An 11,388-nucleotide genomic window follows, 5' to 3' on the forward strand; every position below is an offset into this window, starting at 1 on the left:
TCACAGAACTCAACAGATCAGTTTGCAGGTGATCTTCTGTCTTAACCTGCTGATCAACCACTTCACCAGCAAATCACCTGAAAGTCTAACCGGCTGGTGTCAGTTTTACATTTTGAACTCATCCACTTGCTTTAGGGATGTTTCTTTGTAAACAGAACAAGATAGATGGGAGGTTGTGCTCATTAACTAGACCAGTTTTCTCGATCTGTCTCACCCATTCCTTAATCCACTTCCAGGCACCTGCATCTGACTTCAGCAGTAAATTCAGAGTCTCGGTAATAAAGCTTCAGAGAAAACAAACACTGTCTGAGCTGAGGTCATGTGCCTCGGTCCTTTCTCACAGTAGATGTATTGTTTGAGCAGCTGCCACTAACTTTCCCCCGTTGTGATTTTAAAGCATCTCTTTAATGTGGCAGATGAATACTTCGGAAGCCGCACCCAGTCGCAGCCTCCACTAGCAGCCACATGTCCCATGTGATGACAGAAACATCAACATGTGTCCTATTTATCCATCTGTCTATATCGCTTCTCACTTCTCTCATTTGTTCTATTCTATCTATCCATTTACTGTATTTGTTTCATTTCATCTTTTTCATAATAGAAACAAGGTTGCAATTGGACTCTCAAAACTTCCAAGCAGCAAATCCCAGTGAGATCAAAGCTGCTTTTTTCAAGAGGTCTTGAATGCACCATGACTGCACTGTAGCCACATTGCAGTGCTTCTCCAAGTACTATTTTTCTCACTCATTGAAAAAGACAAAATGTTGAGCCACCAGGGCTGCTGGAAACAACTTTACAGAATCAGCTGCCTAACCTGAGCCCAACACGCCCCGAACTTTCCAATTAATGCCACATCAGCAGCTCACAGCACAGTGCAACAAAGCCAACAAGTGAACGAGAAACCAGTTATCAAAGATCAGCACTCCTACCCTGACTTAGCTCTTTATCAAAACAGACAAACTAGTTGCTGCCTTGAATTAGGTTGGAGAGAATAAACTGTACAATGTTTAAGCTGTGTAGCAACATAGACAGCAATACTGAAAACATGTTGGAAATACATTCAAATCCCATTTGGAGATTTTTAAGAATGAAGTATGTTACTCATTTTTCACTACCAGACATTGTATTCAGCTGTCACTTAAAAAAAAAAAAAAAAAGAAAACTGTCACTCACACAACATGACCTCAGTTCCCCCCCCCCCCCCCCCTGAGATGAGCCCACTCAACAGATTTTAGATAGATTTGTGCGACACAGCGAGTTCATCAGCAAGTCGGTCGGCACACCCTCAAGTCTGTGACACAGAGAGAAGCATGCAGCTCCGTCACATTCCTACACCAACATATGGGTGTATATACAGGCTTTGTGTGTGTGTGTGTGTGTGTGTGTGTGTGTACATGTGTTTGTGTATGACACAATGACAAAGCAGTCTGTCATCTTCTGCGAGTCTAAACTGCGATGACAGATGATGAACTATGGCTACACACACCTCAGTGCATGTAACGAATGGCTCAAGGAAAGTCTGCCAGGGTAGTGAGAGAGCGAGTGTGTGTGTGTGAGAGAGAGAGAGAGAGAGAGAAATTGAGATGCATGTACAGACAGGATGTTACATGATAGTCAAGCTTCTGTGTGTACTTTGTGTTATTGTGTTAATGAATGCTTAGTCACGCCAGTGTGTGTTTTTATGTTTGTTTTATGGAAAGAGAGACAAAAAGAGGAGACAAAAGGAGAGGAGAGAAAGGTAGAGAGGTAGAGTCATGTGCATCTTTTAGGTGAGTTTTTCCAGTATGGGACCTGTCATGGAAATTTTTACATGACTCACTCAGAGAACACAAATTCACAAGAGAAAGCATTAAACAGTGTTACTTGTTGACCACACATTGAACTGGTCACATGAAGGTTATCAAGTTACTGATTTGTTTATATGTGAGCAGTTAATGCATTATATTTTACATGCTAATATGTCAAATCTACAAAGTAACTACAGCCAACGGTTAACTTCATAAATCCAAAAATAAATTTCCCTCCAAAATATCACAAAATGAAGTCAAATGCCAGCATCTCAAAACCATACTACAGTAATGCTGCTTTGTTACTTACAAGCTCTAATTATAATAATAAAACCTCAGCATTTTTCCATATGTAACTTTAATATTCAAAGTGTGCATGCGCCGGCTGGGAGGTTTGTTCCTTATTCTACTGTGATAATATCACAATAGTATAATGAGACAGTGTTTCATAATTTGTAGGTTAGATTGGTGTCACACATTTCCTAATTATATTTTAATAAGGCCACATCCCACACTGTCCTCTCATCTAAGTCCTCAGCTGTGGACTAATGGCAGTAATTACTTCTAGACTGACAGGATTGTCTCATTGTGAAGAAACACTGTAACATCACAGATATTCAATCCTTAATTTGACCATTAATGAACATCATTTCATTGTTACTCCTTTTTATTCCTCCCCTTGACTGCTTGTCCTCTGGTTTTTGTTGTGTTTTGTGGCATTCATGGATGACTTAGCTTTGTCAATGAAGCCTTAAGAGGCATTTTTCACATGCCACCGGTGTGGTTTGCGTGTAGAAATGACGTCTATTAACACAGAAATAACATCTAATAATGTTCTACGTAACCATGTAAGAGGGAAGCAACCACACTGATTGTTTCATACTTACTCACTTTTTTGTGAGTTTGCTTGAATCAAGGTGTGGCAGCTTCCTCACAAGTAGCCAAAAGGTTATAGAGAGTTTTATTGTAGAATATCACATAGATATTTAGATGCTGTCAATCTGCACTTATTCTTTTTTTAAACAAGGACTTATGTTTCAATTAATCTTTGGATTCATTTTAGTCTTAAAACTATAATCCTTACGCTTTTCATGAAATCAAACCTGGTTTTTGATGTTTCTTTGTTGTCTGCATTTTTTAAATAAAAGTCCAAGATTTTTACATTCTGTCATTAACTCTCTGAGTAGTAGCTTTCAGTGTTAGTGGCAGGTCTGCCATTCCCGTGCTGGATTAAAACTGCATTCACATGCAAAAGGGATTCACAAGACAATGTAGTGTGTAACCCAGCGTAATCGTTTTAATTCTGTCTCACTGATATCAGCCTCACTGTTTACTGTCCACTCTCCCAGCACAGTGTCAGAGATGTAACATGTTACAGCTAATGCAAAACCTACATTTCCCTTACACTAATTCATTCATACAGAATGCTGCTGAGTTTTTTTTTACATATAAAATATACAGGCAGTTGTAGATGTGATCAGCTGTTACAAGTCAGGGTCGTATTAATAAATAGAGTTTAAACACAGATGAAGTATGGGCAAAATAGGAAAATGAGGTTAACTCAATCATTAAAAGGACAAGTAGTAGTTTAAAGGAGAATTTTTTAATAGAAATTAGAGAGGTTGGGATAGTCATTGTGGTATAAATATCTAAAAATTACAAATAAAACAAATGAGTCTTGCGAGGTTTCTTTGTGAACATACAAAGAAACTAAAAAATTTTTTCCAGCAACCACACCTGAAACATGCCAGCCATCACACCCCAGACAAAGTCACACCCAGGCGTTTCCCCTCCCAGGGCCGCTGACAATACACATCCACACAGTGCAGTATATACTCTGGGCTGACAACTACTTCATCACGTTGATCTAAATATGTGTCAGCAAGGGCTGACAGACATTTTTATCAGAGCTTCAGGATGAACGTTTTTAGCTGAATCAGTCCGGCCTTACCTCCATCTGGTGGCAGGAAGCAACATCACAATTGTCTCAGGACAACAACCTTAGAGTCACTTCTGTCACAGAACGAAATGTCTAATTATTAGTGTGTTTTGTCTTTAATGCTAATGAAGAAGAGTAGCCTTCACAACAATCCCTTTCTTTCTATGCTCTCTCTCTCTCTGCAGCACAATGACTGTAGATGGAAAAAAAGAACCTCCTCCCTACATCGTACCTGGTAAGCCTAAACACACGTATGTCCACACACATCATCATCACCATCATCTTCATCATCAGATTAGCTCACCAACTCCATCTTGCTTTTGTCTCTCCTCCCCCTCTTCTTATGTTCCAGTTGAAGATCAGGCAAGCGGGGTGAAGGTTTACCATGTCCACACTCCGTTCACCCCTCCTCCCTCCTCACAGGAGTCCATGACTCAGGTCACACCAGGTAAACTCACACTTCCTGTAGACACATATCAAAAACATTAGCTATAGTTTATTCTAATTCATTGTAAGTTTGTATCATCAAAACTAAGAAACTCTTGTTGGGTTTAAATAAAGTTTGAAACATTGTAGTTATTCTTTTTTTATTCTTGCCACCACCTCACCTGTCTTAAATCCTTCCTCCTCTCTCCCTCCATCAGTGTACACCAGCGGAGGAGGAGGCGTGGGTTCAGGTCTCGATTCTGAAGATGGCAGAAGGAAATTTGTGAGCTACGACACGGCGCTGGGGAATTCTCCTGGAATGACGACCTGCACATCCTGCCAACAGCAGGTCATGACCAACGTTACCTACAAAGCTGGAACTTACGCCTGGCTGATGTGCTTACTCTTCATCTGCTGTGGGTGAGTGTAAGGTTCAGGGCTGTTGTTGTATCTCAGCACTTTGTACTAAAATGTGTCCTGGTTGAGCTGACTAGAATCTCTAAATACAGATATGAACACACCTTAAAAAATTTTGAGGCTGTGTTGCATGGATTGGCATGGCTGTATTAATTGGTTAGGGGACTCCAGGGCAAAAATTTGCTTTTGGGCCCCTACTGACCTCCTCATACAAACAGTACATCTCTGTTACCTCCAAGAGACCCAGAGAACAGCCAGTACAGACCCAAGACAAGAACACATCATTAAAGACCCCCTCCAGACATGTTTTAAGATGCATAAAAATACTCTGCCTTGAATAATAATTTGTGTCTGATATGGTTTTTCCACAAAAAAAGTTCAATTACGTAGTTAAAAGTTCTTAAAATTCAAAATTACATTTAATCCTTCTTCCTCATTGAAAAATCCAAAATGTATGAATATATAAATATTTATCATTCCAAAAGTTCAACTGCTGGACACAAGGTGTCTCCTACTTCACTGTAAAGTCCATTCTCAGTGTATGTGCACTGGACGCTTCAAGTTTCCACATCCCTCTTGTGTGTAAGTTACATACTGTAGCACAATTGTCTCCAGACTAGAAGTGATGTCACAAATCATTCTCATACATACACGCCTTAAACTCAGATTCAAAGTGAGCTCTCCCCACTTCTGCAGCTGAATGGGAAAACAGCCTCCTAGTATCTTTGCATGCATCATTCTGCACAGTGACGGTCAAACATCCAAGTAACAATAAGCAAAACACATTTTGGGAAACTTTATTAATGCACCATATATTGTACTTAAGTCTGGCAAATTTTGCAATTAATCAAATTAACAAATGACACTTGACATACATAATCCAGCATTATGTCTGAATTCAACTCAAGTCACTTTTGAAGGTTGGGATGCATGAGCCCAAACATACAGTATAATGTAATGAGAATGTGTCCCTGATCTTGCCAAAAGTTCTCAAAGTGTTATTTAGTGAGAGTGTGTCGCAAGTTGACACAAAAAATTGACAAAATAAGATCGCCAGTCAGCCTCAGCTGCATCTTCACGTAATTTGAACAGATCTTCATAGCAGTTTGGTATACTACAACTCAAAAGTGACACAATTTGACATTACAGCTTTAAATTTAAACAGAAAGTAATTTTACTATAACTTACTTAGACAGTACTTCTTTTAATTCTTTTTCTTCTTTTGTGGGTTTTTCTTATTGACACAGAGGGTCTAAAAGGATAGAGGGTGTCATATTTAGTTTCAAAGGTGTCATTTTGACTGTATAAATGCAATTGTTTTTCATTTAATAAAACCAAAAACAAATGATCAAACACAAAAATGTATAGTGGTCAAAAAGACTTACTACCTGACACTAACTCTGTGTGTGTGTGTGTGTGTGTGTGTGTGTGTGTGTGTGTGTGTGTGTGTGTGCTACAGATTAGTCCTGTGCTGCTGCCTGATTCCATTCTTCATGAAAAACTTCAAGGATGCATACCACACATGCCCCCGCTGCAACAGAGTCCTTCATGTCGAGAAGAAAAAATGCTGTAAATGACAGACATGAAGGCAGAGCTGGACCCATTGAAATAAGACATAACATCCTGTTACTTTTGTCTGCAGTTGCCCCGTCTTATGAAATTGTTGAGGAAAGGTTGCAGTTCAAATGTAGCTTATTTCCATGGATGAGCCATTGCACAAAGCAAAAATCAAACATGAATGACTTCCAAGTTACATCATATTATTAGCAACAGACTGGGATTGATTATGTGATTGATTTTTTAAGTCTGTCTTGAGACAAAAGATGCCACTAAAATGTGTAAACATGTATATCTTGACTTGTCTAACCAATGTTAACCTTTGTTGTAATTCTGAACACGTTAATTATTTTGGAATTATAGGAAATTCACTTTCTTTCTCAAAAATGTTAATTTACACGGTGCCACATTGCCACCTAGTGACCATTTTGGGAACAACTTTTTAAGACCATGATATAAGTCACACACTATTATTATATGGATTTATTCTGATATTAACTTACAAGTGTATTATTTAGCTATGGTTTGATTGCTAGGATCATGTAGACCTTTCTTAATAGTTCTCATGCTACAGATTAGAAAGGTATTGATATTATTCTGTATTTATTTGGTTAAGCGATATTGCAATTTTTAAGTGTTTTCCCACTGGCTTTCATGATATGTCAACATTGATAACAGAAATTAATAAAATTATTCAATTTTAGTTGAAGGCCAGATTTTCCCTTAACACAAATTTTATTTAGTAATCAAGGCGTTCCCTCCAAAAGAGCGTTAAAGATCCTCTTTCCTCCAAAACACACCCACTAGACTGTAAAAACTTTTACAACTATTTGTCTGTGGCTGTTTTAATCTGTATTCCTCTCTGCCTTGTCAGCCCTTATGGCCCATTCGTTGCGTTTCGGCCGTTGTCTTTTTCATTTTTTTCAATCTCCAAAAAGGAACTCTCAGCTAAGAAGAAAGACTGCAAAGCTGCCTAAAGCCACAGGCCAAGTATCAGTTTCGTCTTGCATGTCATTTGAATATATATTGAATTTTTGTAATCTCCTATTTTTATCATGTAGTTAAACCTTTTTTATAAGACTGTTCAAAAGACCCTTTTTGGTTGTTAGAGTTTCAGTATCAAACTCCTCAGACTGCAACTGAATGCATCAAGACCGAAAACACATAACCCCACGGTGTGTTTGCTACACAGCCTCAGCTAGTCTGAACCTATCCGACTGCATTACCTCTCCTGGGGAAGTGCTGAATCAGAGCGCTTCACTGACCTACAGCAGTTCTCATCTGGTTGTCCCCTTGGCGACCCAAGGATCACCAAGTCTGCTTCGCCATGATCAGCACTCTCTCTATATTTATATTTGGCTTTAGTTAGGACTATTTGCCCTCATTGCTCTTTTGACTTGTTTGATAACCCTCATTAATTCATTTATTCTCTCAGCAATAACTTGTTAATTTAATTTCTCATTCATTTATTCTAATTGTATATATGTGTATATGCTTAGTTACCCCCCATTCATCCCTACCCCTTGGTAGTTCAATAAATATCTTGATTTATCATCAAGTTGTTGTATTTGTATATTCCTTTACAATAAAGATGAAGGTCCCTGTATTCAGGGTGAAGCTAATGAATCAGATGATGAGGATTTTCAGGGTTCAGTGCACCCATCAGCCAGCATTTGAGCCCTCCACGCTGGACAGTGGTGGATCAGTGGGATCCCGTTGAGGAAGTTCACAGAGAATATTAGTCTCTATGCTGTGAGAATTGTTATCATCGTCATGCCATCCAACAGCTGACCAGTGACAGGGATGACCTGTATAGAGGTAACAATGAAATGAGGAGAGAGACTATAGAGCTGCAACATACAGCTGATCAACTGCCCATAGTCGTTAAGGCATTCAAAGAAATGGAACAAAAGATGGAGAAACTCATGGGAAGAAGGGCTGATGAGAAACTAAGGGTTTCAACACCAACAGAATGGAAGAGACCCAACGTTCCCTCATGAGTAAGCACTTGGTGATGGTGGCAAGGAAAAATTCCCCTTTGACAGGAAGAAACCTCAAGCAGAACCAGGCTCTAGGTGGGTGGCCATCTGCCTCGACCCGCTGGGTTGAGAGAGAAAGAGAGAGGGGGGAGAGGGAGATGTAATAATAATAATAATCATAATAATCATAATGATCATAATAATAATACTAGTAGTGGGTGTTGAGCAGGATCATGGGGGCAGTAGGTGGCTTGCAACCACAGATCCAGATTGTACAGTTCTGGAAGATACCTGTGAGGCAAGAAAGCACAAAACTGTGGGAGAGAGAAGATGCCAAATTAGTAACATGCATTCATGAGACGTGAATGCATGCAGATAGAGAAGGAGACAAAGAGAGAGGATCTCAGTGCATCATGGGAGGTCCCCCTGGCAGAATACCATCTGTACAAGCCCTGTTCTTACAGAGAGGACTCAAGGCCACATATTCCATCACTAGTTGGGGGTACCTACAGGGGTCCCGCTCCAACCATCCCTGACCAGTCCATCCAGACCCCAGAGAATTTTCTCAGCTCAGAGTAGCTCTCGAGAATCTCTTACCATCTGACGCCTCAGAGAAGTTTCAAGTCCTCACAGACCATCTCAAGCTAGAAGAAGCTTAGTTAATTGTATATTCATACAGCAACTCTCCATACCCCTTTTCCAAGACCATGGAAGCCCTTCACAAACAGTTTAGACAGCCACACCAACTAGCCCTTGCATGAATAGCTGAGCCCATGAATGAACCTGACATTTGTAGTGGTGATTTTAAAGCCTTCTAAATGTTTGCCCTTTGAGTTCGCTCCCTAATCGGTATGCTTGAACAGTTGGGGAGGGAAGGCAGTGTTGAACTGCAGTGTGGGTCCCACATATCACGCTTGTTAAACAAGCTTCTACATGATCTGAGAAGCAGTTTTAAGAGGAGAGTGCACCCAGTAAAAGTCCCAATGCCCACACTACATGATCTTGGACACTAGTTGAACTTTGAGATGCAAGTCCACGAGGATGACACCCAATTCTTTGTTCCTCGCAAGGATGACCCCAGGAAAAAGGAGCAGTGGAAGGACAAGAAGTACTCAGCCAAGGCGATGTCTCTATATCTCAGTGCAGAGAGGTCAACAGCAGTGGCTAATGGAGCTGAGGTGTCACAATCTGCTGACTTCCCCAAGCAGCCTGAAGAGGTGGAGCAGTCTGCAGAGGCCTGGTATATACCATATGACATGGTGCAACACAATAACAAGAACAGAGTAGTATTGAACTACTCATACCAGCGCCAGGGAAATAATTTGAACACCCTCCTCTTACCAGAACCCACTCTAGGTCCTCCCCTGCTTGTAGTGCTTCTTCAGTTTCATGAACACAAGGTGGCCATCTACACCAGGTGAGGTTTCTCCCTTAAGATAAGCCTCTTCTTCAGTTCTTATGGAGAGACCTACAGAAGTAAAATCTACCCAGCATATATGAGTGGCAGGTGTTACCATTTGAGACCACCTGCAGTCCATGCTGTGTGATGTATACACTGTAGAAGCATATGTGTGATCACAGCCACCCAGTAGAAGATATCCGTGAGTCTGTAGAAAAGTCCTTTTATGTGGACAACTGTCTCAGGAGTTTCAGTTTAGAAAAGGAAGCCAAAGCTCTGGTGGTGAAACTTCACAATCTTCTGGCCACTGGAGGTTTTTATCTATAGCAGTGGGCAAGCAATAACCTGTCTATTATAAGCTACCTTAATGCAGATGCCAGATCTACCAGCAGTGAGCTTTGGATCAATCATGACCAGACTTCTTTGAATTGGCACTCGGATTGCATTAGCATTGTCCAACAGATATGTTATCTTATAAGCACCGGCCCACCAATGACACTGTGATCACCATGTGGAGTATGTACAACACCCTTTACCACCTGAGCTAAGATCCTGATTCAACGTCTATGGGACAAGAAAAGAGAGTGGGACGATCCACGGCTCCCAGGAACCATACTATGTGCATGACAGACCTGGCAAACAGAGTTACCTGACCTTGAGAAGATATTGTTGCCACGGTGCTATATGAGCCCAAACATGGACATGTTTGAGAACAAGAGAGACATTCATGTCTTTTGCAATGCACCAGAGAACGTGTATGGCTCAGTTGCTTTCCTGGTTACAGACAGACCAAATGGAAGTATTGAAGTTGCATTCCTTACAGCGAGATCTAGAGTTACACCAAAAAGGCAGCAGTCAATTCTTCTGCTAGAACAGTGTGCTGCATTGACTGACGCCCAATTACCTCAGATACTGAAGACAGAGCTAAGTCTTCCCATCCAGCAGGTTAAGCTGTGGTCAGACTCTGCCACTATAAGGTGTTTGTTGGCACCTGGTTGGCTAAAATCCAGAAGCGGATGAATCCTGAGGACTGAGACTTGTTGAGCTGTCAAAACCAAGTAGGTGGTCACATGGGCCCCAGTTTCTCCAGCAGCCACCTGAAGAATGGCCAGAAATGCCTACATCCCTCCCTGCTACTGAGGAGGAGGAACTCAAGCAACCTAACTTTTGTGGTGTCATTTCCCAGATTCCAAGCTCCACCACACCTGATGTTGGTTAATACCAAACATGGTTTGAATTCTTGGATGCCACTCACTACAGCCTTGCAGCGGATGACTATTGAAAAGCAGAGATGGCTGTGCTATGTCAAGCTCAACAAAAGATTTTCCCCACTGAGATCAACCAACTGAAGTCAGGCCAACTGGTAGCAACCAGCAGTCACCTTCACCTTTTAGCCCCGGAGTACAACAGTTCCACCCAGCTCATCTGTGTTGGAGGCAGCCTGCGACATGCTGCCCTAGTAGAACAGGACTCTGTCCATTCCATTGTACTAGAAGCCCACAACCCTGTTACCCGGTTAATCATTCAGGACTTTGATAAGTGGCTGCACCATCCAGGTCTGGAGAGAGTGTCCATTGAAATGAGGAGAAAGTCCTGGATTTTGAGGGGGAGAGAAGCCATTCATCGCTCCCAACAGGAATGCACGAGTTGCCGGCGGAAAGTGAGGCTGAAGATTTGTTGGTTGGAACAATCGTTATGATAGTTGACTCACAGTTGCCATGGGCCCTGTGGTCAGTTGGACAGGTCACAGCTGTCTTTCCAGGGTCAAATGGTAAGACTCAAACAGCTAAAGTAGGGTGGGAGACTACAGCTACATCCACCCAGTGGCCCGTCTGATAAGACTGCCCGCTCTCCTAGACTAACCCAGGGATGTTGAACATCACA

The 11,388-nt window shown here is 41.3% G+C and overlaps 1 protein-coding gene across 1 annotated transcript; it reads left to right on the top strand.

The window, feature by feature from the left end:
* The first annotated feature begins 3,905 nt into the window (after positions 1-3,905).
* On the top strand, positions 3,906-6,342 carry LOC121884355 (lipopolysaccharide-induced tumor necrosis factor-alpha factor homolog). Its single transcript, XM_042393125.1, has 4 exons — positions 3,906-3,961; positions 4,079-4,174; positions 4,371-4,572; positions 6,029-6,342. Exons 1-4 carry the CDS (start codon positions 3,916-3,918, stop codon positions 6,144-6,146), a joined length of 462 nt encoding a protein of 153 aa, XP_042249059.1. The 5' UTR covers positions 3,906-3,915; the 3' UTR covers positions 6,147-6,342.
* The last annotated feature ends 5,046 nt before the right edge of the window (positions 6,343-11,388 follow it).

Source organism: Thunnus maccoyii, chromosome 18, assembly GCF_910596095.1.
Source record: "Thunnus maccoyii chromosome 18, fThuMac1.1, whole genome shotgun sequence".
Taxonomy (NCBI): domain Eukaryota; kingdom Metazoa; phylum Chordata; class Actinopteri; order Scombriformes; family Scombridae; genus Thunnus; species Thunnus maccoyii.